This window comes from Thalassophryne amazonica, chromosome 1 (genome assembly GCF_902500255.1).
Source record: "Thalassophryne amazonica chromosome 1, fThaAma1.1, whole genome shotgun sequence".
In the NCBI taxonomy this organism is placed as follows: Eukaryota; Metazoa; Chordata; class Actinopteri; order Batrachoidiformes; family Batrachoididae; genus Thalassophryne; species Thalassophryne amazonica.
In genome coordinates, this window is record NC_047103.1 from 78,766,266 (window position 1) to 78,793,790 (window position 27,525).

Sequence of the window (27,525 nt, forward strand, 5' to 3'; positions counted from 1 at the left end):
TATGGACAGAAATGCTTGACTGTGATATACGGTCAACAATCTGTTTTGTAACAGTTGGGAAATACAAGGAAGGTCTGCGGTAAAATCATGCTCACCTGTAATACATAGTTCTGGAAGCTGATGCCCAAGTCCACCACCGTCTCCTGTGTGATAAAATTGTTGAACTTGTTGTTGAGGTCTGCACTCACACTCATGTCTGTGTACATTCTGTGGAGTTTGCTCGTGAACTCATAGCCACAAGCTTGCTGCAGGTATAAGCATAAAGATACGTTTTTGAAGACAGAGGAACAGATAAAGTACAAGTGAGCCCCATTAACTTGCACGATTTGAGGCCCACAAAATTGGACCGTGAGTTATCTGAAACTGCGACTTACTAAGGTCGACCAAAAAAAACGAATAATCAGCTTACCTTGCTATGTACAATAGTTTCGACCATTTGAAGTGCGAGTCCTCCCTGGATGACGATGATTTCTTCATCTGGGGTGGGTTCAGGATCTTTTTCTTCCTCCTCCAGCTGCTGCAGGTCAGCAGTGAGGGCTTCGACAGTGCAGACGATTCTAAATGATTTGATGTTTTTGGATGTGACTCTTTAGATCAGTGGTGTCCAAACTACTGCAGAAAGGGCTGAGAGGTGCAGGTTTTCCTTGCAACCACTGACTCAGCAGGTGATTTCACTGATTAACATCCCTTGAGCAGTGGGATGAGTTCATCAGTGAAATCATCTGCTGAAGTCAGTGGTTGCAAGGAAAACCTGCACCCTCTCGGCCCTTTCTGCAATAGTTTGGACATCACTGATATAGATCCTTATTGCTACTTCAGGCTGGGCTGGAATTTATACACGCACCCGTCACATATATGCGTGTGACCAGCAAGTGTATAAAATCCAGCCCAATCTGAACCAGTGGGAATGATGTAAAGATGAAGGTCATATCCAAAAACTTCAAATCATCCACCCTCATGCTGATGTGTAGCAGCCAGAGAAGGAAGAGGAAATTGTCCGCTCTGACAATCCCACCCAAAAACGGTCAAATCAAAATGGACTTTTATACAGTAGTCTAATTTTTCAGGGTCCACACCTTGTAAAGAGCAAAAGCGAATCGCGACTTATGCATGCACAAGTTAACGGGGCTCACCTGTAATGAGAAAGTTATATTTCAGGTTGCAACATATACCGGACAGTGGCTCAGATGATGATGATTAAGTACAGACATCTCAGGTCCCCATCTTTGTGATGCGCACAGAACGAGTGACACAAAGAATTTTAGGACATGTCCAAGTTCTATTTCCTATCAAGAAGGCCTATAAAGTGGGCTCAAACAGGTTGGATTTACAGGCTTCATGAATGGCGGGCAAACTGTTGTCTATACATAATAAACAAAGCCTCTCATTACCTTTCAACTGGAGAGCACCAGGTGCACAACAATGCGGTATTAAGCAGATGCAACATTTTCTGCACATGAATGGTCCTACAGGGATGCAGTACCCGCTTGTGTGGAACCAGCTGCCAAAAGTGACAGCTGGATGTACACGTATGAGAATACTGATTCCTTAAAGGAGAACTGACTTTAATCAGTCCCCCCGTTTCTTCTGTTTTCTGGTCACATTCGTCTCTACAGAGCTCCACCCCTGCAGCTCGGGAGTACATACAACCCCTGGCAAAAATTATGGAATCACCGGCCTCGGAGGATGTTCATTCAGTTGTCTAATTTTGTAGAAAAAAAGCAGATCACAGACATGACACAAAACTAAAGTCATTTCAAATGGCAACTTTCTGGCTTTAAGAAACACTATAAGAAATCAAGAAAAAAAGATTGTGGCAGTCAGTAACGGTTACTTTTTTAGACCAAGCAGAGGAAAAAAAAATATGGAATCACTCAATTCTGAGGAAAAAATTATGGAATCACCCTGTAAATTTTCATCCCCCAAATTAACACCTGCATCAAATCAGATCTGCTCATTGACATTGACCCTATGCCATGACATTGACCCTATGTGTCTTTTTGCAAGGAATGTTTTTTGCAGTTTTTGCTCTATGGCAAGATGCATTATCATCTTGAAAATGATTTCATCATCCCCAAACATCCTTTCAATTGTCCAAAATATCAACATAAACTTGTGCATTTATTGATGATGTAATGACAGCCATCTCCCCAGTGCCTTTACCTGACATGCAGCCCCATATCATCAATGACTGTGGAAATTTACATGTTCTCTTCAGGCAGTCATCTTTATAAATCTCATTGGAAAGGCACCAAACAAAAGTTCCAGCATCATCACCTTGCCCAATGCAGATTCGAGATTCATCACTGAATATGACTTTCATCCAGTCATCCACAGTCCACAATTGCTTTTCCTTAGCCAATTGTAACCTTGTTTTTTTTCTGTTTAGGTGTTAATGATGGCTTTTGTTTAGCTTTTCTGTATGTAAATCCCATTTCCTTTAGGCGGTTTCTTACAGTTCGGTCACAGACGTTGACTCCAGTTTCCTCCAGTTTCCTCCCATTCGTTCCTCATTTGTTTTGTTGTACATTTTTCGATTTTTGAGACATATTGCTTTAAGTTTTCTGTCTTGACGCTTTGTCTTCCTTGGTCTACCAGTATGTTTGCCTTTAACAACCTTCCCATGTTGTCTGTATTTGGTCCAGAGTTTAGACACAGCTGACTGTGAACAACCAACATCTTTTGCAACATTGCGTGATGATTTACTCTCTTTTAAGAGTTTGATAATCCTCTCCTTTGTTTCAATTGACATCTCTCGTGTTGGAGCCATGATTCATGTCAATCCACTTGGTGCAACAACTCTCCAAGGTGTGTTCACTCCTTTGTAGATGCAGACTAACGAGCAGATCTGATATGATGCAGGTGTTAGTTTTGGGGATGAAAATTTACAGGGTGATTCCATAATTTTTTCCTCAGAATTGAGTGATTCCATATTTTTTTCCTCTGCTTGGTCTAAAAAAGTAACCGTTACTGACTGCCACAATCTTTTGTTCTTGATTTCTTATAGTGTTTCTTAAAGCCAGAAAGTTGCCATTTGAAATGACTTTAGTTTTGTGTCATGTCTGTGATCTGCTTTTTTTCTACAAAATTAAACAACTGAATGAACATCCTCCGAGGCCGGTGATTCCATAATTTTTGCCAGGGGTTGTATGTCACAAATCTGTTATAAAAACTCACTGGCCCCGCCCCATATGCGTTTGTTTTTACACAGCCCGTGAAACCGTGTCAAGAAAGAGACAACCTAGAGAAACACACAGAACAGAGTTTAGCTCAGGTGGATCTCTCTCTTCGCCTCTCTCTCACCCTCTCTGTCTCTGTGAGAACGCAGATGAATGGTGAGGAAATATGACGTGCTTTCAGTCAACGGCAAACTCTGCTTCAAAGATTCCCCAGCAGCAGCAACGCAGGTCTTGCATCAGTTTTTCAGTCCGGTCGAGGTTGATCCTTCGCTCTGTCACATTGTTTTTTCTCTCTCTTCCTCAGACAGCATTTTTTTGGTATGTTGGGTCTGTCATGATTATGAACATTTAAGAAATAAAGCTTTGAGTGGCTTGTTCTTGTAGCCACCAGCTCGCTGGTACCTTGATAAGGAGGTGTGTATCTGTTGTTGTTGGAGTGCCATAAAGCAGTTCGTGTTTCTCGGGTGACCCGAGACACTCGTCACAGGACACCGGGTCGGTGTCTCTGAAGTTCTAAGTGTGGTTTTCTGCTACAAGACCCTTGGTGGGCGAGAGAGAGAGGCCCCATTCTCCTCAAAACAAGTTACTTAGTTCCCCTTTAATGTCTTTTATTCCAGTGTATGTGTCCACTAACCATCTATAACTGTGCACGTATGGTGTAAACATTTCAATTTCCCCTTCGAATGGACCTCACATGAAAATTCCTGAATAAACAGAAGTTCCAAGACCTACCAACTACAGTATGTTTTAAGATAGGTGAAAACCTATTACCCATTAACTGGATATTGAGTGTCATGTAGGGATGTCCCGATCAGGTTTTTTTGGCCCCGATCTGATTCCAAGTCATCTGATTTTGAGTATCTGCCGATACCGAGTCCCGATCCAATACTTTAAAAAACTGAATGAACAATGAACAAATGCTAAATATATAATATTTTCATTTTAATCATGTTATTTTATCATTTATCACTTAAACAGTGCACTTCTCCTTGAGGTAGCTTGAACAATCAAGTAGTAATCTACCAGACTTAAAAAATGTACAAATTTCCATGTTATTTTACGAGGTCTATTAGAAAAGTATCCGACCTTATTATTTTTTTCAAAAACCATATGGATTTGAATCACGTGTGATTGCGTCAGCCAAGCTTGAAACTTTGTGCGCATGCGTGAGTTTTTTCACGCCTGTCGGTTGTGTCATTCGCCTGTGAGCAGGCTTTGAGTGAGGAGTGGTCCCCCCTCTCATCGTTTTTTTCATTGTTTAGGAATGGCTCAGAGACTGCAGCTTTGCTTGATCAAATTTTTTCAGAAACTGTGAGGGACATCAAAGTGGACATCATTCGAGAAATTCAGATGGTTTTTGGTGAAAATTTTATGGGCTTCAAAGAGATTACGGAGTGTTACTGTCGCTTTAAGGACGGCCCAGAGCGACTGGTGGTGCGCCGCGCTCCGAAGCCGCCATCGACAGGCCTGAGCGACCATTCATTTCTAAACGGATGGCTGTATGGATCCGTGCCATCGTGTGCAATTTCTCTGGTTATCACAAGAGCTGGACATCAACCATTTTCTGGCAGATTTCACTTTTAACAAGAGATTTTGTCATGGAAAGTCGAGCGGAGGCTTTGCGCGTCACGATGGATTCGCTACTGGAACGAGACAAAACCACCTCCGTTTTGGTCTCACAGGACGGCTTTGAGATGGCGTTCAGACAGCTGTCGGTGGTTTTTCCATCGAGTGATTATCCGAGAAATTGTGGATGTGCCTGGACATGCCAGAACATGTCCTGTGAGGCTTCATGACGGCGTTGCTTTTCGCCATGTGGCACCGCCGCGACGCGCGAAGCCTCTGCTCCTCTTTCCATGACAAAAACTCTTGTAACAGTGGAATATGCCGTTCATTTCCAAACTGGACGCTGTGTTTTATCCTGGATGTCAACTGGCTAGCACAGGAATTGTGAAAAGACGTGGACATCAGCACTTTTTCGGCACACTGAGACAGGCGTGTGGAGGAATTCCACGCGGTGCCGCATGGCGCAAAGCAACGCTGTGATGAAGCCTCACAGGACATGTTCAGGCATGTCCAGGCACATCCACAATTTCTCGGATAATCACTCGATGGAAAAACCACCGACAGCTGTCTGAACGCCATCTCAAAGCCGTCCCGTGAAACCAAAACGGAGGTGGTTTTGTCGCGTTCCAGTAGCGAATCCATCGTGACGTGCGAAGCCTCCGCTCAGCTTTCCATGACAAAATCTCTTCTTAAAAGTGAAATCTGCCAGAAAATGGTTGATGTCCAGCTCTTGTGATAACCAGAGAAATTGCACACGATGGTCACTGATCCATACAGCCATCCATTTAGAAATGAAATGGTCGCTCAGCCTGTCGATGGCGGCTTCAGAGTTACTGTGATTTAGAGGGCAGAGAGGCTGGATGCAAAAATGACAAATGTTTTGAATGTAAGACAAAGCCCTTAATGTGACATCTTGCATTTACCTTTAATTTGTTGATCATGGCTTCTTCAGAATCCATTGACAATGACAAACCATGTATTAACCGTTTTGCAAGCATTCTGGCATAAAACTGCAAACCAGAGAAAAAGAAAAAGCTTATTTTAAAAATGGTGATCTGGGGGCAATTGAATTAAAAAATAAAATGCATTCAAATGTTGTTTGCTCTCAAGTGTCCTCTTCATCATGTTTATTTATTCAAATTCCACTTACTGACGTTTGATTAAAACATCAAAATATGCCATGTTTGAACAAAACACATTTTGCTGGTCTTCCTGTGAAAGAGGCTTGCTCATCACCTTCTGAAAAATGTCCTTGTCATCTATGTACTTGAAAACTGTAATAAAGCTCGTCAGTTTGTCCTCCACCTCATTCTCAGTCATTCCCTTTGCAGATTTCTTCAGAAGATTGTCACAATACTTGGCCAGCTGTGCACACACAAGGAGGAACATGGCCTGGTCAGATGCTGTATACAAAATGTGCACGTTTGTGAGGGTGAATGTGTGCACTCACGAGTTCAGGAGCTTTACAGATGGATTTAGGCTCCCTGTAGTTCACTACTGATGTCAATGCCTGGGAAAGAGAAAGAAAACAACTATAGTATGAGCCATAGGTTTTTAGACACACACACACACACACACACAAAACACACGTCATATAAGAGCCTGAATTTTGTTAATGAACTCTGTAGTTTGGTTGTTCCAAATATCTAACAGAACTAAACACAGTTCTTTGAATACAGACTCAGTTGTTTGAATCAGTCCGTCATTGAATCACAGACTGACTATGATGACATCATGGTTCCCTGGACATCATCAAAATTTTTCCAGCACACTTTGATCCATTTTTCAATGCAGGCATTCTTTTATGATTTAGCTGTATATCTGGGGTCATTATCATGACATACAATAAATTTGCCACCCATTAAATGTCTTCCTAACGGCAATGCAGGGGAGACCAACCAGGACTTCCCATGGCAGGGCTTGACATAAACCAATTTGCCCCACTGGCCCACAGGGCCAGCAGAATTTAGAAGTTAGTGGCCCACAGTGTAGAAGCACTGGCCCATGGTTTTGCGCGTGAGAGTTCATGATATTCCACCCTGAAATCCTGCAAATAAAAACTGCCTATATAATATAAACCAACCCAGAAAAAAACATAAAATAGTCTATGTGCCATGAAGTAAAAAAAAAAAAAAAATAGAATTTATCAGAGGGAATTGTCAAGTGTAAAAAAAAGTGACTCCCATAAAATTTAGAGGGAATTTTTTAGCAACCCTCAGAGTTGGCTAACTCACAGTCAGAAATGTAAAATACAGATGTAGGTCCATATCAAAACTAAAAAGTATGCCTTGTCTGGATTGGAGTTATAGATCTAAAAATTGAAAAAATCTATGCTTGGTTCCTTGCTAATGTTGTCCACCGTGGGGTTTCCACAAAGGCAAGCTGGTTAGACTTTTAAACTAGCTTCAAAACAGCCAGGGTCTGCCAGGACCAAGCATATACTTTACTCACATGTCAGCATACGACAGATAGGCCCTGCAGATTTGTCTGAAACCTCATTCTTCTCTTGGTCATGACCAAGCCACGGTCATTCTGTGGCCAGGTCGGGACAAACCTCTCTTCCTCTTGTTTCTTTCATATAGCCTGTCTCTCTCCCTTAACTCATCATCACTAAGCTTCCTCTTCTGGCCAATTCCTTTAGCAAAACTCTTTCCTGGTTGTTGTCCGGGTTTGGGTGGTTGTAGTTTAAACATATTTCAATTCGAATTTTCAAGCATTCTGTTAGATTTGTGTCTTGTTCGTCTTCATTTCCTGCAGCTTCCCGGCATTTAAAGATGCTAACGAACATTGCCGAAGATCGATGACGGAAACGGCCCGAACACACGCTCCACACATCGACAACACACATTTCAATATGCACGAGATTCTGTGGGAGCATGGAGCGAGACCAAAACAAACATGGTGGACTCGGTGAAGTTTGATGACAAGGAGAAGTGAAGAAATTCAACTTTTCGACTGTCCCTGTGTACCCAGCTGTCAAATAGTACACAACGAGGCAGGGTTAGGTTAAGGGGATATGCATATTCTGATTCTAAAGGGATATAAATATGATGTGCACATGCCGCAACAAATTTCCTTGGCTGACCACTGGAAGCAAGGACCTCAAAGTTACTCATTACTTTGCCCTTCTAGTGGACCAGCCAACATGTCATTTTTACACTTTTATGGGCATTGCTTGTTAATAGCTTGTATCCATGTGGGATCAACAGGTCATAGAACAACAAAAATAGGCAGGGTGGATACCACCCTAGATTTTGAATTTTAAGGTCATATTAAGGTCATGTTAAGGTCAAAAGTGCATTTAATGAAACTCGCCTAAAATAAATATACTTTTATGGGTTTTTGGCCTATATTCTCACTTGTAGTGCAAAAATATGTTGTAATAAATATAAATAAACAATATTGTAGTATTTCCCAAGTGGACAGTCTAGGCACCACAGGTCAATTGTGAGATATAAAGTCATTTTTTTTTCAACATTTATTTCATTAATTTAAAAGAAAAACAGAAAAGCAGAAATGAATATATTACAGGACATTGAATGAAAAGGAGCAGAGGGAAGAACAAGTCATATTTTCTGCCCCTTTTTACAATACAATCTTTCAATTTTAAGCATCATTATTCAACATTATTTAACAGATTACATTTTTTGACTTTGTCACATACCACTGACGTATTTCATAATTTTAGCCATTATTTAAAAGATTACATTTTTAACAGGTTACATTTTAGACTTTGTCACAACCCACTGACTTATTTCATAGTTTCATACTTACTTAATACATCTAGTTTAATACGTTTTTTTTAAATAATTTAAGCGACCTTGATTCTTTGATTTCTTTCTTGAGGTTGTTCCATAATTTTACACCATTCACTGCATTTCAAGGTCAGGAATGCCAACTGCATAGATGTATGCTCAAGCACTGAATATTATAATTGATTTCTGAATCCATCAAGCACAAAGTCCAAAATGATGTTCATTGTCTGCCTTATTTAAATTAGTTATGTATCCTGGCCACCAGGATTGCAGCAGTCTATAGCGTCACACCCACATGCAGCAGTGCACTTCAGGTCTTTCGTAAAACATGAACATCTAGCAGTCTGACACTTTGATGTGCATCCACGTCACCAGCTGAAGACATGCATCTGGAACAGGCGGCAATCTCATCCAAACTGGTGTAAGGATACTTCCATCCAGTTTCCATGCATCAGTCTCAACAGGCTTTGGTACAGCAATATGCTCTTTGTCTGCCTGTAGCCAAATTTTGGCCTGGTAATTTGCACGTCTGACATGTAGCTCCAGAGCATCCCTTGTTGGTGGCAGCATGTCTAAGCTTTTCTTACCTTTGCCAAATAAGTGTAGCCTTGCTTGGTCAACATTTGAAAGAGAGGGAATACCATACATCTGGCAAACATAATGTTCAACTGAAGCAAGATCCCCATCATGCCCAATGCCCCCCAAGAGATGTGGTTGGCCGAGAAAATGTTTCCAGCATTTCTTTTTGCCATAACCACTGAACGATAAAACTGTATCACAACCTGTCAGTGAATGAATCCTAGTATGTTCTCTCTTACAGGCTGTGGCAGATTGTTGGTATGAATTGGCTAGCACTTTCGATTCTTTGAGGTTCCTGAATCATCCATATTTCTGTTGCTTTGATTGCCACCTGGATGAGAGCATGTCCATCAATCAACACACGTTTTCATGTCAGTTGGTGGAACATCTGGAGAAACATTCAAACCAGTCATCCAGATTTTGATGATTTCTGATTTTGATGCACATTCATTTGTCCTCCAGGCTTAGCCAGAGAGAGGGGCACTGGTGAGAGCTCATGTTTCAGTACTTGCTTCCATTTCCACTTGATCTTCCTCCAGTGACAGCATTAAGTAGGCGCTGTAATAGCTTTCTGTCAGCTTTGAGAGATTTCTTGACGTTCTTGTCTGTGGGTAGTGTTGCCTTATATATATCAGCAAATGTTTTCGAGTTGTTGCGTTTCAGTGGATCATACAAGGCACACTTTTCTCTATCCGACGCTGTTGTACATGAGCCGTAAGTAGTGCCTTGCCACGCTGTTTCTGCTGTAAGAAGGTCAGAGCTCACTTCGTCAGGCGCAATGTCTTTAGTGGCAAGTGACACTAAAGGTATCGGTTGGTCTTCCAGGTTAAGATCATTTACTGCTCTTTCCATCTGTGTGCGAAACACATCAAACTTTGACAGCTGGCGTACAGTTTCCGGGCATCATCAGTATCACGCAAGGTTTGGGAAGGCAGGCTGTCACATCGAGTCATGACTGCTTCTTCTTCTTCATCATCTGCAATGTTAAATAGCTGCCTAGTGCATTCCAAGATACGAGATCGCTCTGACCATGTGATACAAAACTTTTCCCTGGCTTGGTCATTTCTTGTGATGCCAATGATACCATTATGCATCTTGCAGGCTTTGTTGATCCACTCAGTAGCTTGAACAGTTGACACTTGATTGAACTGCTTCTTTGATCTTTTGACCACAAAGTTTCCATCCACAAAGTATTGATGTACTTCTGGTGCTTTCTTTCAAGGCTCTTCATTTCTGCAAGGTATACAGGACCCCATCTGGCATAACTTGTGTGGTCATAAATTGTCAACCATGGGAGCATAGCTGCAAATGATTCCATATGCGAATACCAATTGCCATCCTGTTGTGCTCTCAGAAATTCGAGTAGAATTTCTACCATTGTCATGTATGTTGACCATAGTCAGAAGTTGGGGTTGTCTGAATGAGATCTTTCAAATGCATCCATTCGCATTTTGCCTTGCTGACTACCAAGCATGTCTGTCAGACCAGTTACAGCAGAATGAAGATCATCTCTGGAAATGTTGCATGACTTCATTTTCTGAAAGCTCTCAATCACACCCTTCAACAGTTTCTCTGACTTCTAGGTCATTCTGTCGCTCAGGTTGGCCAGCTAACATTCCTGTAGCACAGACCACTTTATGACGACAGTGCTTCATATGTCAACTGGTGACCCCGAACTGCACGATAGTAAGCTTTGCCATCTAGCATAGCATCAACATTGTTGGCGGCAAACACGCCAGCTTCTACCCACAGATCATCAAGACCTGCACTCTCCATATGCTGTCCAATAGCTTTCAGAAAATTAAAGCAAATGTGCAGTCCTCCCATGTTGAAAACTACATCTTGAAACTTTGGATTGACCCAGACCAGCTCTATGCCCCTGCTATACAATGGCTGATCAGCAGTGATAATTGTGTGCTTCTGTCCAACATGGTTTGATATATCAACAAAATGGCTAATAACAGTAGTCAGTGTGTCATTGTCATCAGCTGGTGCCTATAGTATTGGCAGCATACCAGCTGTGGTAACAGGTTCACTGTGCTAATAGCTTCATTGAAGCTACCCCAAGAGGGCACAGATTTAGTGGTTTCTTGGGAGTCAAGATTCGTGACAGAAGCCCAGCCATGTCTTTTTCATATGCAAGAGCCCTTTCACTCAAACATGGGTCGCTGAACCATTCTTTGTCAATCTGATCAATAGCTGGCTTTGGTCTCTGGCCCAGCACAAGTGCTTTCTCAATTTTCTGGTATTCTTGTAAAGCATCTTTCTTTATTGTTCTAGATCTTGCCAGTGGCTTGTCATCGTTGTCATTACATTTCATCTCAGATGTGGAATTTCTTTGCCATACCATCATCTGTGTGCAGTGGAAGGTGTTCTTACCATCCAGTGTTGCCTCTAGCACATTGATGTTGTCACAGGAGCAATGGACCATTGTATTTTTTGCAATATTTCTTGGAACAAAAACATTGCCATTCTGACATATCTGTCAGTATTTCTTGGGCTATTGTTGTGTCAATCCTTCTGACAGTATCAATACCTACTGTATGATTGGCAGCATGAAACAAATCAACAAGGTGCTTCTGAACGAGTAGCTTGGTGCAGAGCTAGATCTAAACCAGTGTGTTTGGTGTCAGCTTTCTTTTTTGTGATACTGCATAAACAATATCCTGAGCAATGCTGTAATATTTTGTCTGACACCAGTGTCTTCATCTTCATCAAACAGAGTATCTGCTCCTCCAAAGAATAAACGTAGAAATACATACAAACTGTTAGGAATCACAGCACTGACATGCTCTTCAATGCCATGCCATAGGCTACTGTGGCCAGGAGTATTGAGCAAATCTTGTCTGAATGTTTGAGCTACATGTACCATGTCAATAAATATATTATTTTGTGACAACTTCAATTAAATTCTTCATCTTCTGAAGAATCAGAGTCAGGCTTAGGTAAAGTTATCTATAGAATTTGTCAATGTCTTGGAAATGATATAATCCCTAGACTGGGTTGGATAGACTAACAGTGTCCCTTTTGACAAAGGTTTTACATAGCTAGCATTTGAGCCAACAGTACATTGACATCATAATAGAATGCTGACATTTTTGATTCATATTTCTTTAGCACATTTTTTCCCTTTCTCAAGGCATATTGCTCGGTACCTCTTGAAGACATCTGCCATGTCATAAACATTGCCACGTGAGAGACCTATGATTAAATCTCTGCAAACCTCAGCCAAGCATAAATCGGGCTCATTTTCTTCTGACAAAGTTAACTTCTGTTTTGCAGTTCGCCTCTGAAATACTACTAGGCATGGAAGGTGATAGCAACCTTCAGCAGCAATTAAATCATATATTCCAGACAGCCTGGTGCTCATTTGAGGGTCCATTTTTGAGCCCTCGATTAGTTCAGCAGACTTCTCAAGTGTTTCTACTCTATGCAACTTTCTTTTGTCTGCCTTCTGGCAAAACATACAAAGTAACCCGTTCACTGGTGAAATGGTGCTTCGTGTAGTGGGGTCTATGCTAGTTGATGAATCTGTGTCCATATCTTGCATATTAGCACTACAACTGATATTTCTTCCTCAGCCTTGTCAACTTGCTTTCTGCTGTGAAACTGCAGTAACATGTCTTATGCCATTTATTTCTGCTTCAGCAAAATCTTCCTATGACAACTCTTCGATCCTTTCTATGACATCCACAAAACTTTTGTCTCCAAGCTTTTTTCTTTGTTCTGCAACATCTCTCGCTCTAGCTTTCCTTCCACCGTAGCTATTCGTAGGTCACCTTCTGTGTTGTGACATAAAGCAAGACCCATGTAAATCTTCACTTCCTCGTTTGCGCTTGATAACTGCCACAGGATTCATGTTATAAGGTATGCAATGAAGAACTAATCTTAGACTAACTTGAATAATGAATGTACTATAACTAAACTATCCTTATTATATCCTAAGTATTAAGGTTGCAAACAAGCTTCCGAGCAGTCAGATCTAGCAGGAGAATGTTGTAAAACTTGAAACCACAGATAATTTATTCAATGATCGATCCATTCCCTATCAACTCTGACATACACTGTATATACACATGTAGTACATTGCACTAAAGAAGATGTCAGTTTGTCACAAAATTTGAAGCCTTTTTTTTTTTTTTTTTTTAAGAGTTGATGTGAATTAAATTTGATTTTAAATTACATTATTTATTTTAAAGTAGGGATAATATATACAATTTTGGCCAGGTATTGCTGCACTATTGCGCTTGACCTTTCTGACCTCAGTATGACCTTAATATGCAAATTTTTATTTGGTATCCACCCTAGTTTGCTTTGTCATACTATTAACAATATACCCAGTATGGATACCTGCTATTAACATTCCATGCCAGGAAAAAAAGTTATAGAGAGGGTTTTCAGGCACCTGGCTGGTCCACTATTCTGTGGAAGAGCTTGGACAACACATCTGGAAACTTTGTATTCCTTGAACTTCTGTCTGTGACACACGTAAGCCCCAGTCACACAGGGATACAAGACTGTTGGTGATTTTAGAAAGTTGCCAAAAGTCTTGTAGCTGGAACCCTGGGTGTGATGTGTTAAAAAGATGACGCTTCTCATTGAAAATAATGGGTTTTAGAGCAATGCGTGAGGCGTTTAACACTCTGATGCATTCAGTGTGAAAGGCCCTTTATTCCTTATACACAGCTACGTCAGTGTCACTTACAGTGGTGAAAATAAGTATCTGACCCCCTCTCCATTCTTTGTAGGTGGGAAAACCTGTAAAACTGACAGGGGGTCAAATAATTATTTTCCTCACTGTATGATTGTGTTTCAACCTATACATTATACTGCTGATTATTCACATGTATTTGATATAGTAGTTTAAATCACGCACTGGACAATATTTCGGCCAAAGCCTCAAGTGTACCTAGGTATACTGAGCAGAGTTGAAACAGTTTGAAAAAGGACGAGAGGTGAAGGTTCACAAGTAATGATGTCAATTTAGTTTTTCTGTTTACAAACTTAGCACGTTGTTCATTAATGAATAAAAATTCACAGCATTATTTTGGAAAGCAATGTCACTTCATAATACAGTCACTTGCCCAGTTCCGGATCATTGCCAGTTCCGGATCACTGCTGTAGTTTTTGTGCCGCCGTTTCTCGTAATCAGCACGAATAAGCTAATACTTGTTACCAATGGAAAAATTGATGTTTTGTCTACAAACGACCACAAGCTCAACCAGATCCACTCATCCTTGTGATCAGCAGAGGAATCAAAACATCCCGGTGTCTGCGGTGTGCGCGCTTTTTCTGACTCGCTCATTCCTGCAAGTTTTAAAGTAACGATCTCTAAAACGTAGCAAAGGTGAGTTAGCCGTTCGGTGTTTTTGGTTCTAGAGTGGGAAAATACTTACTTACTTGGGTAGAAAATGTCAGTGTGTTATGTCTTGCTGTTTAATTGCTGCGTGCATTTATCTCCGACGTGAAAATTTGCCAGTTGCGGATCACTGAAGCAGCAGCCTCGTGTCTGTAGTTGTGAGTCATGTGGACTTTGGGGGTCATCTCGACATCACGAATGGACATGAATGTTTGGGCTTTTATTTTTTAGTTCGGCAGAAATCTCACCTCCACACTTCATTTTTTTGCTCGTAAAAACGTATACTGGCGCTTTTCGAAACAAAGTAAATTCTCATTTAATAAGTATTATTTCTATCATTATGTGTTCAAAACACATTCTCGGGCACAGTGTGTATCATTCTGCATTAGAAGGGCTCCAGCCAGATGCCAAGAATGACCCCAAAGTGAGGCAAAGTGTCGTGATCCGGAACTGGCAAAAGTGATCCGTTTCTGGCAAATGTTCGCGCCACACATAATGCGGCTTAACACTTTAAGTAGAAGCGCTGCTCCACCCAGACTTTTTCAGCTAAATAACATCCAAATACCCAATACAACAATACACAATTAAAGGACATTCAGTTGCATAATGGCTCAGTATAACGGGACTTTAAAAATGGTGATCCGGAACTGGGCAACCGTCTGTACCTTTTCTCCCAGTACTGCCTGCACAATAAGGTTTACACTCTTTCAAGAATGAAAGCAACACCAACATATTTCACATTCAACAAAATCATACAGTCAACTATAGAATTTCCTGTCAAACTACTCTGGGAAGACATATTTTTCCCCATCAACATCATGTATTTTAGCTATCAGCTCTATATTTTTATGATCCATTAAAGACCAAAGTTAAATACCTTGTCAAGTGCACTCATGAAGTGCTGATCTCCATTTAGAACGGTGTTAATGAGTTGAACAAATTTACTATGAACTTCAAGCACTGACTCAACAAACAGTGTGGGCATCTAAAGGAGACAGAAACAAAATGTGTAAGAAATGACAACAAATCTTTAGGAAAATACACAACCACACTTTCTTTATCATAAAGACATCAACTAGACGTGAATGAAAATCTTTATCCTCTTGGTGTATTGATAGCACATGTTTGGAGCAGGAGCTTAGACCATATAAGATTCAAAAGTAGAAGTCTTTTACCTTGGATGGCATAACTGTTCCAATTGTTCCAACTGTTCCAAACTAGTTTATCAGGTGCCAAGTCTTATTATAAAATAATTAGTAACAATAAACCTGCTAAAAATAGACTGTGATAAAAAAATAATAATAATAATTCCCCCCCACCCCCCAATATGTGAATTTAATTTTTTATGAATCTCTATGAAGCTAAGATGCTCAAACTGAAAGTGTTATTAAATTTATATCTGAAAAAAGGGGGTGAAAAAGAAGAAAAAGTGGTTACAAAAGTGATCATTCAGGTACGTTGTACCGAAGAGTCTGCATACTTGTACTAGCTTTTGTTGCTTGTATTTTCACTACACTTAACAGGAAATACTGACTTCTGTACTACAATCTATTTAAGCAGCCAAAGACTACACAATAATAAGATAATGTGTTTAAAATAGGTTTTACCTGTCATGGCACAATGTGTTTGATGTGTTAAATTTGTTGCTTGTAATTTGTAATATTTCAGTTAATTAGTTGTTGCAGCCTCGAAGGTGCAGCTGCCTTCAATTTTCCATAAGACATTTACTTATTGGTGAAATCTGCTTCACTATTTCCCAACCAGCATTCACAAATTCAGCAGCGCAGTCTGGTTGGCAGTAATAACAGACGGGCATAGTCCATAATCTGGTGTGTTCCTGTCACTTTCAGTGGGTGAATTTAAGCTTCAGACTGTCGTGACGAATGCCTGGTATTTTCATAGCCAGCAGAAGTGTGATTTTCTTTTGTCCTCTCACTGAAAACAATAGAACATCTGGTTTACCATCTGCCAAAAACTACCAACATGAGAATGCAGTATCAGACATACTTTTTGTGATTATCTGTGTTGTATTTGCAAAGAATATAACTACATGAATTAGCTCTCCTGGCCATACACTGAACCCTGATATTGTGACTAAGCAAAGAAGAAACAGTGTCAGAAGGATGTCTCAAACATTAGTCACGCACCACCTTTCAGTAACATTTTTCCCCTCTACTTGACCCCAGTGAGGGGATTTCAGAAAAGCCTAATTATATATGACCAAGCATGCAAATTGCAGAATTTGTATCACCAACATTTTCCTGAGAGAGGTTACTGGTGCCTCGAAGGCCCTCGTTGTGGATATGGACTTGCAGCTCCTGGATCATATGAGGCAACCCACTAGATACAGCTCGCAACAAGGTGTACATGTTTGCCATGTCTGGAAGGAACCACAAACAAGACAGACTTACATCACAATGCTGTGACTACATACATACATTGTCGACACTATTTAAAAAAATAAATAAATAAAAATTATGTAAATAAATAATATAATTTTAATTTAATTTATTTCATCTATATAGCGCCAAATCACAACAAGCTGCCTCAAAGAGCTTCACACAAGTAAGGTCTAATCTGACCCCGAGAGCAAGTACACAGGCAACAATGGTAAGGGGAAAACTAAACTAAAGAAAAATAAATAAATAAATGTCTTTTGAACAGCCCATCAGGAAACACTAGGACTGGGACAACAATGTGAAAATCTGACCATCTCGCTTCTCCTGTCGAATGATGTTCTGGCACTCCCCATGAAGGAACTGTAGGTGATCAGCCACCATCCTCTGCTGACATTCATGGATGACTTTGGCATAGGAGCTAGGGTGCAAGTATTTCCGACATCGCACCTCCTCATCTTTCAACCGTGCCAAAACCTAGTCAGCAAACAATGGAAAAATTAAGGCAAAAAAATAAATGCAACTAGACTGGGCTTCCAATATGGAGACCTCGGTTCGATTACTGCTCAAGCTGCTTGTCTGTGGACAAGACCCTTAAATAACACAGTATCAGTCCACCCAGCTGAAGATGGGTATCAGCCATGGATGGGAAAGTAACCTGCATCGAAACAGCATGTGGTAAAGGAAGAGTCAATCAATCAATCAATCAACTTGTTCTTATATAGCGCCAAATCACAACAAACAGTTGCCCCAAGGCGCTCCTTGGGGCAACTGAGTCGTGGAGTCTCATACGCTTCACACCACAGAATCTAGAGATAAGCCCCAGGGCCTCCATAGTACTTAGAATTACATCTTCTTTATTATGAATGAGAAATGACTGACTACAAACTGGGACAATGATTGTAGGTGATTTTTTTTTTTTTGCATGTTTAGAATTGGCTGGAAGTTTGTTAAAGTAATGCAGTGTGTGCTGGTTGGCTACTGGTGTTGCCCTTGCAGCTGTTCCAACTTCTTTCAGCTCTGGGTGTCGACGTGCTAAATTTGCCCGAGCATTTGTTGTGTTTTCAAAATGCTTGACCTTCAATTTACATAGCCTGAATACTAAATTGTTCGTATGAAGCTACTTGTTACCTGGGATATTATAAAATCCATTGTGCTCCAATATGCTTGCTTTTAATATTGATGGAGCGGTAGACCTGCCGGAGAGTTTACTAAAGCCTACCTTAGAAAATATCACAAAAAAATGCAAGTACAGTAAAACTCACCTAAATCATCATCATATAAACCGGATATTCACACTCACCAGACAAAAGCGAAAGTCCCAATGAATGAGGGGCAAATTAATCCAGAAAAAGCCACTGTTCCTGCTGTAAATTGCATAACGACATGGTGGAGAACTTTAAAAGGGTCACACACACGTCAAGGTCATTACATGGCCACAGAGTTACGGAGGTGGAGAAGCATGAATCAGGCTTTAGGATTTTAAAGTATCATTCTGTGGCTGACTTAGAAAAAAAGAGTGGCTTGACCAAATGCAATCTTTTTAATGTACATAATGTCCAGCGCATATTTAAGGTTTATTTAAATTTTTGACCCAGTCATAAAATAAGGCAGGTCCTGATTCAAGGTCAGGGGTATAATCAAGGAAATATGTAAGCCTAATTGGTGCTTGTGATTCCTGTAGATTGTTCTGCGCCTCCTGGCTGAAGGTAATCCATTGCATGTGTAGAACGGATTTTGATAACGGACAAAATTGGCTGGTCCACCTGAATCCATTATATGCGAGTTTTACTGTACAGCTGTTCTAAGAGCAATGAAATTTAATTCTCACGAATATTCAGCACTCAAACTAAAATGTGAAGAGAAAAAAAAAATCCAAAAGCAGTACTTCATATTTCAAAAGGAGGGTGTGGGCTAATGGGGCATTTTCTCCATATGAGAGGCCCTTCTCAGCCATTAATGGGCCAATGCGAAGCAGAATAAAATAAGTCATTCAAGATTTGTAATCCTTTTTTTAAATCTATTATAAGAGCTTCAACATGAATCATTTAGGTTTTTGAACTGAATACATCTCTTGTTATTAGCGTTGGAGGAATTTTGTATGCAGCATTGTTGTTTTACCAAGTGGCGCGATATGTCGAACCAGACTGCCTTTATTTTGTCAATTTTGAGTTTGTTATACTCCGTGATAGAGTTTTCTATATATTGTCAATATTATCAAATATTAATGTCTTTGTCTTTACTTTGATGCCTTTACTTTGAACTGCCTTTCATCTTGTTTTGATTCTGTTCTCTGTTTTCCATATATACATATATGCATGTGTAAGAGTTCATGCACCACTATTCTTCTAAATAATCACTCATTGTTAAAACAATAACATAAACTAAACTGTTGAGTAATCATTACAACTGCTCCCATGAGAAAATAACACTTGTTCTTTTGCTGAAAGCTGAACACAGAGAAAAGTAACATTTGTTGGTGAATGAATTTGCAGATTGTTTTATTAAAGCTATGTTTTTGTCGAGAACAGATTAATATTTCACCCTTGAGCAGAGAATAGCACAGCCTATACACTAGTTCGAGGCTGGCGCTGTAATGTTTCAATTTGAAGAACAATTACTATCTGTCTGAGCAAGACTGCAGAGCGCCTTCCCAGGTGCAAAGTGATACAAAATGAATTGACTGAAGAAACACAGCTGTGCCTTGTATATTGTTCTGTAATATGTCTGTGTGTTTAAATTCAGGAGCAAAGTGGGCGGGCCCTTCAGAGCTGACTGACGGACAGTTACGAGGGGTCACACTGGCTCTCCCTGATCAGGAAATGAAATCAGTCTCTGGCGTGATCATTCTTTGTGTTTAGTTAACTGAGTTGCCTTTTACAGATTTCAACTCTGACACTGTGCATGTGGGTCTGTTCACGCACGTACATTTTTAACCTAGAGGGAGGACCCAGTGACCTCCCTCTTGGTGCCCCCAGTCACCACAGTAAGCTTGGTGTTGATTGCTTAATTATTGTGACTGTGCATAGCGACCATGCACACACAGTCAGCTTTATATATTAGATTTTACATTGGAAACCCATTTTTAGCACCAAAACAGTTCATCCACATGAATAAAGGTGTATTTTCAATAAATAATTGAAGACTTTCCAAAAATTTTACTTGTACTGAACCGTGATGTGAACTGAATTGTAACACCCCCAGTGTGTGTGTGTGTGTGTGTGTGTGTGTGTAAAAAGGTCCAGATTTCTGTCTTTAAAATTAATGCATGCACACTGGTTTTGGCTGCTGTCTGTAGCTACCTTCTCCATATACTGTGAGCAGTTGGATTCTTGAAGTAGATTGGAGGCTTCCTGTTTATAATACTCTCCTGTTTTGATAAGAAATGGCCCCTCAAAGATTTCCTGATAAAACTGCAATACATAAAAAGAAAGAGAAGCACATGTGATTAGTGTATATAAATAAACTCAGACTTACATGAATACCTGTATCTTGTTGAAAGAAGAATAAAGTGAAAGTTGTTGGACATGTGTTCATCATGACCACAAACAAATGAGATATTTTGTCATCAATCACAATTCATATATATATATATATATATATATATATATATATATATATATATATATATATTATATATATAGATATATATATTATATATATATATATATATATATATATATATACCCACACACACACACACACACACACATAGCGAAACTCGCCTCAACGGTTTTTGTATAAAACGGATACTCACAGTCACTGCACAAAAGCAAATGTCCTTATATGGTTTTCCATGTAATAAACACCGTATACACAACGGATTTTGTATGATAGATTTTCACTCACATCAGACAAAACATCCCATCGCAATGTATTTCCAAACATTGCAGCCTCGTTAATTTATGTCCACTTGCTACCTCTCTTTAACATAAAGACCTCTTACAAGTTTTGGATGTTGAAACCAATCTCAATGGACTGGACCAATAAAATGTTACCACTTTTTGATCGTACACAAGTTTTTGAGATGAGAACTTATTCGAACATTTTATGGAATCACTGGCCTCGGAGGATGTTCATTCAGTTGTTTAATTTTGTAAAAAAAAAAGCAGATCACAGACATGACACAAAACTAAAGTCATTTCAATGGCAACTTTCTGGCTTTAAGAAACACTATAACAAATCAAGAAAAAAAAATAGTGGCGGTCAGTAATGGTTACTTTTTTAGACCAAGCAAAGGGAAAAAATATGGACTCACTCAATTCTGAGGAATAAATTATGGAATCACCCTGTAAACTTTCATCCCCAAAACTAACACCTGCATCAAATCAGATCTGCTTGTTAGTCTGCATTTAAAAAGGAGTGATGACACCTTGGAGAGTTGTTGCACCAAGTGGACTGACATGAATCATGGCTCCAACACGAGAGATGACAATTGAAACAAAGAAGAGGATTATCAAACTCTTAAAAGAGGGTAAATCATCACGCAATGTTGCAAAAGATGTTGGTTGTTCACAGTCAGCTGTGTCTAAACTCTGGACCAAATACAAACAACATGGGAAGGTTGTTAAAGGCAAACATACCGGTAGACCAAGGAAGACATCAAAGTGTCAAGACAGAAAACTTAAAGCAATATGTCTCAAAAATCGAAAATGCACAACAAAACAAATGAGGAACGAATGGGAGGAAACTGGAGTCAACGTCTGTGACCGAAGTGTAAGAAACCACCTAAAGGAAATGGGATTTACATACAGAAAAGCTAAATGAAAGCCATCATTAACACCTAAACAGAAAATGGGCTAAGGAAAAGCAATCATGGACTGTGGATGACTGGATGAAAGTCATATTCAGTGATGAATCTCGAATCTGCATTGGGCAAGGTGATGATGCTGGAACTTTTGTTTGGTGCCGTTCCAATGAGATTTATAAAGATGACTGCCTGAAGAGAACATGTAAATTTCCACAGTCATTGATGATATGGGGCTGCATGTCAGGTAAAGGCACTGGGGAGATGGCTGTCATTACATCATCAATAAATGCACAAGTTTATGTTGATATTTTGGACACTTTTCTTATCCCATCAATTGAAAGGATGTTTGGGGATGATGAAATCATATTTCAAGATGATAATGCATCTTGCCATAGAGCAAAAACTGTGAACACATTCCTTGCAAAAAGACACATAGGGTCAATGTCATGGCCTGCAAATAGTCCGGATCTTAATCCAATTGAAAATCTTTGGTGGAAGTTGAAATCAGGAAAAAAAAATTGTGGCAGTCAGTAACGGTTACTTTTTTTAGACCAAGCAGAGGGAAAAAAATATGGAATCACTCAATTCTGAGGAAAAAATTATGGAATCATGAAAAACAAAAGAACACTCCAACACATCACCAGTATTTTGTTGCACCACCTCTGGCTTTTATAACAGCTTGCAGTCTCTGAGGCATGGACTTAATGAGTGACAAACAGTGCTCTTCATCAATCTGGCTCCAACTTTCTCTGATTGCTGTTGCCAGATCAGCTTTGCAGGCTGGAGCCTTGTCATGGACCATTTTCTTCAACTTCCACCAAAGATTTTCAATTGGATTAAGATCCGGACTATTTGCAGGCCATGACATTGACCCTATGTGTCTTTTTGCAAGGAATGTGTTCACAGTTTTTGCTCTATGGCAAGATGCATTATCATCTTGAAAAATGATTTCATCATCCCCAAACATCCTTTCAATTGATGGGATAAGAAAAGTGTCCAAAATATCAACGTAAACTTGTGCATTTATTGATGATGTAATGACAGCCATCTCCCCAGTGCCTTTACCTGACATGCAGCCCCATATCATCAATGACTGTGGAAATTTACATGTTCTCTTCAGGCAGTCATCTTTATAAATCTCATTGGAACGGTACCAAACAAAAGTTCCAGCATCATCACCTTGCCCAATGCAGATTCGAGATTCATCACTGAATATGACTTTTCATCCAGTCATCCAGAGTCCACGATTGCTTTTCCTTAGCCCATTGTAACCTTGTTTTTTCTGTTTAGGTGTTAATGATGGCTTTCATTTAGCTTTTCTGTATGTAAATCCCATTTCCTTTAGGCGGTTTCTTACAGTTCGGTCACAGACGTTGACTCCAGTTTCCTCCCATTCGTTCCTCATTTGTTTTGTTGTGCATTTTCGATTTTGAGACATATTGCTTTAAGTTTTCTGTCTTGACACTTTGATGTCTTCCTTGGTCTACCAGTATGTTTGCCTTTAACAACCTTCCCATGTTGTTTGTATTCGGTCCAGAGTTTAGACACAGCTGACTGTGAACAACCAACATCTTTTGCAACACTGCGTGATGATTTACCATCTTTTAAGAGTTTGATAATCCTGTCCTTTGTTTCTGTTGACATCTCTCGTGTTGCAGCCATGATTCATGTCAGTCCACTTGGTGCAACAGCTCTCCAAGGTGTGATCACTCCTTTTTAGATGCAGACTAACGAGCAGATCTGATTTGATGCAGGTGTTAGTTTTGGGGATGAAAATTTACAGGGGTGATTCCATAATTTATTCCTCAGAATTGAGTGAGTCCAGATTTTTTTCCCTCTGCTTGGTCTAAAAAAGTAACCTTTACTGACTGCCACAATTATTTTTCCTGATTTCTTATAGTGTTTCTTAAAGCCAGAAAGTTGCCATTTGAAATGACTTTAGTTTTGTGTCATGTCTGTGATCTGCTTTTTTTTTTTTTACAAAATTAACAACTGAATGAACATCCTCCGAGGCCGGTGATTCCATAATATATATATATATATATATATATATATATATATATATATACACACACACATACATACATATACACACACAATCTACTCACCTTTAGTGGGAAACTTCTTCTTGTACTGTTCACATGAACAAAGGAGTTGATGACCCCATGGATAACTTTCTGGTTGGGGTTCTCACCACATCGGTCACTGAAGGACACATGGCAATCAGAAATAACAGGAATCCCAATTATATTGCTCAGAAAAAAAAAAAAAAAAATCAGTTCACTGATCCCCTACAACAGTCAAGGCACCTTGACACTTTTACACATTTAACCCCTGCACTGCCGCTCAATTCATTGCGCCAATGTGACCCACTGTGTTCTGCTGGATGCTGTGCTCCATAAAAAAAAAAAAACTGCATAGCAGATTAATTATTTTCTCTCAAAACCTGGCTGATGAAACCACCTCTAACTGCTCCGAAATCACAGAGGACTTTTCTGCAGCTGTTGTTGTGTGCTTCATGACGTGGAGAACACATTTGGAATTATCTCAAAGGTAAATTATTTGTAATATTTACATTGTAATGGCTTGGTAAACCAGTTGCATTTTCATTCCTTCTTAATTATGTTTATTATAGATTTAACATATTGTCATAATCGTTCAGATGAGCTGCGCTGTGATACGTTGCACTGACGCAGTGACACAGTGTTTTTGAATTGTTTGCGCAATATTCAAGTGTAAAATTAATGCATGCCAGAGATTCTGAACATTTCAAAAGTGTCTTTGCGCATTTACACGCAGCCACACACAGTTTACAACGCGTTTACTCTTTGGCACGGCAGATTGCGTATCACTGAGCAGATCAAATTTGTGCAAGTGCCAAGGTACCTTCATACAATTATCAGTACCCTAACAGTAGCACCATGTTTTAAAACCACATGTTAAATAATATATCGCAGTCATACCATATGTGCAGACATTCAACTGAGTGAACGTATCAACACCAGACAATCAAATAATACTTCTTAAAGATAGACATGATATAACCAGTCAGAAATGACAATTATGGAAGTACAAAACTGAAGTAGAAAGTGCAGCAAAAAACAAAGACTTCAGAAAAATATTTCTATTGACTCAGCTTGTGTTACAACACTGACTTCTTGATTTCGTTCAGTAGCATCCGGATCAGGACAGCCTGCAGGGGCTCAATCATTAGTTTCCTCCACATATCAAGCGCCAACTGCAATTTACAAAGAAAGAAAGGAACATACAGCATATTATAATTGTGCATCCTGGTGTTAAACTTTCTATTCGGGTATGCGGTGTAATCTTGATATGCAGAACACAATCGCGTTAATTTTGTCACCCGTTAGTCAATCGCATACCATTTTTATTTCGTCATGTTTTAGTCTACTAAATATCTGTTAATTTTAGTCAAAAAGAACTGAATGTATTTTAGTCTCATTTCAGTTAAAGACATTTTAGTCTTTTTGATTAAAAAAAAAAAAAAAAAACAAACTGATCATTTTGGATTACCATTTCAGTCAAGATAGTGTTTCACACATCTGAAATAGTGCATGCTATCATTATCTGACAAAATACATTTGTTGAATTGTTGATGGTTTGTGGTCTTTTCCAACTGCAAGGTTCTTGTCAGATACAATTAGACATTCTGTTTTCTTGTAAACCCACAGCGCTGTAGGGGTGCAGGCCTTTTGAAAGGAAACATTTGCTGGATCTACTTATTCTATTTACACATCCAAAATTGGCTGGAAATTTATTAACGCAAAGCAGAATTTAAAAAAAAAAAAAAAAATTCTAGACTTGTAATGTTTTTATCTACTGTAAGAACCACAACTGAGCCAATTTCATTTAAATATGATGCACACTTCATATTCATGTTATTGTTATATTAGTCATAAATAATGTTAAAGACTAATAGGGCAGCGCAGTCTTGTTTTAGCCCCTGCGTGATATTGTGGGATTCTGGGGACAACCTCCCGTTGCGCAACACAAACACAGCATCACTTCACACAGGAAAATGGTGTACTGTTTTGTTTTCCCACTGCAATCACCGAAGCAGGTCGTGAAAAGTACAGTTTCTTTGGTTTCCAGTGGTGAAGGGAAGACGAGGCAAATGGGAGACGTCGTGTTGTTAAGTGTTAGCCTACACAGCTAGTCAGACTAGCTGCGTTCTCTCGCCTGCACAACCGCCTTGACATGTTTGAGCTCCGGTCATAAACAAACCGCAACACGTGTCCCACTTTCCACCACATCGTCACTTTTTCTTTGCATTTCACTTTGTTTGCTGTGTAATTTGCCCAAAAACTCAGAGAAAGTGCCATGTTTCCAAAAGGGACAGATGAGGGCTGTCCCTGGATGTAGGATTATTGCATAATATGCGTCATATTTTAACCCTTTAGCGTCCACCCTCAAACAAGACTGTGCTGCCCAACTGATATTGGATGGATGTAGCGTTTGCCACTGTATTCCAAAATATACGCAGTATCTGTAATCTGAGCCTAAGTGAGCTAATCAGACATTAAGACTGTAGGACAGAGTGTAAATCTAACCTTTTTTTTTTTCAGTAAATCTTTGTCACTGATGTTGGATGGATTTACTCTGCAGCAGGTTTATCATTTATTTAATTTTGAGTCATCCACCGATGTGTAATGTAATTCAGTGCCATTGTCTTAAACATGGAGTTATTAAACACGAACGTTTTGGCTTTTAGGTTCCTAGTTTGTAAGAAAACATTAGTTAATTTTCTGCACACTGGCGTCCACTCTACTGGTCTTTACAGATCTATGCTCAAACACACGGCAGGCTGACACGTCCTGTAGACAGGAGGAGGAGGACCAGACGCAGCAAGCAGAATCAAACAAAATGGAGATGTTTAAAAAAGAAAAAAAAAAAAAAAAAGAAAAAAAAGGAAAAAAGAATTGTTTGAATTTTTGGAATGCACTGTAACACATTTTATATGCTGCATCCAGCCTTGATGGTTTTGTGTCAGGAAGGTGTCAGCATGAGCTGCTTGATGCAACACATTTTGGAAACATTTTCCAAGCATAAGAGCTTGGAAAATGTTGGAGCTTGGAGATTTTCTTTGAGTTTTTATTTCATGCAAAACATTTTAGTCTTGTCTTTTTTCGTCAACAATAATGTATGCTAATTTAGTCTTAGCATTTACAACAGACACGGTGTCGTCGTCATCTCCTTGTAGTCATGAAAAAAATGATCGTTGCCGAAGATATTTCGTCTTGTCTTGCTTGACGAAATTAACTCTAGAACATAACTCAAAATAGAGTAACAGTTGGACTAAAACAGTCTGTACCTCTCCAATCTCCATCAGTGGCTCATTCATGTCCACTCCCCCGTAACCGTACTGTAGATCTGCTTCTGTGAGTTTGTTCTTCTTGATGAACTGAGTGTTAAGGTACCTTAAGCAGAGGGTGGGGAGGTTGAGACAGCAGTAAGTCAATTACATGTGAAGACTTTTAAATAGAGATCAGATACGATGTGAATCCATCATTACATCTCCAGCTCAAAATGGCAGAGAACAGAACCTGACCAAAACAATCCTCCATCTGAAGCCATTTACACCTCACCGGATAATTAATGTAATTCATTCATATGCCTTGCCTGTGTATTAATGGGGTGGTGGTCGGAGGGGTCGGAGGCGCAGAATAGCAGCCACAGTTCCGTCATTTTGCCCCAGGGCAGCTGTGGCTACACTAGTAGCTTACCACCACCACTGTGTATGAATGTGCCAGTGAATGAATAATCCAACTTATAAAGCGTTCTATAAATCCAGGTCATTAATTATTATTGTTATATGTTTTACCATCTGAGCTTTCAACTGGTGAGGGAAATATCCTGAACAAAGCTGTTGCATTTATTTATTTTTATTTCAGCTATTTTGTACAAAATTACTTTTTCTTTT

At 39.6% G+C, this 27,525-nt stretch overlaps 1 protein-coding gene across 1 annotated transcript in view; it reads right to left on the reverse strand.

Annotated features, from left to right (window-relative positions):
• Positions 1–32: 32 nt before the first annotated feature.
• Positions 33–27,525, reverse strand: part of cul2 (cullin 2) — a 57,976-nt gene continuing 30,483 nt past the window's right edge. Inside the window, exons 5-15 of the mRNA XM_034168118.1 lie at positions 26,917–27,022; positions 24,740–24,822; positions 23,693–23,789; positions 20,137–20,247; positions 17,149–17,311; positions 16,694–16,818; positions 15,316–15,423; positions 6,196–6,255; positions 5,982–6,110; positions 5,669–5,755; positions 33–245 (exon numbers count right to left, since the gene is read on the reverse strand). Of these exons, the coding sequence (XP_034024009.1) occupies positions 33–245; positions 5,669–5,755; positions 5,982–6,110; positions 6,196–6,255; positions 15,316–15,423; positions 16,694–16,818; positions 17,149–17,311; positions 20,137–20,247; positions 23,693–23,789; positions 24,740–24,822; positions 26,917–27,022 (1,282 nt within the window). The remainder of the gene's footprint in view (positions 246–5,668; positions 5,756–5,981; positions 6,111–6,195; positions 6,256–15,315; positions 15,424–16,693; positions 16,819–17,148; positions 17,312–20,136; positions 20,248–23,692; positions 23,790–24,739; positions 24,823–26,916; positions 27,023–27,525) is intronic.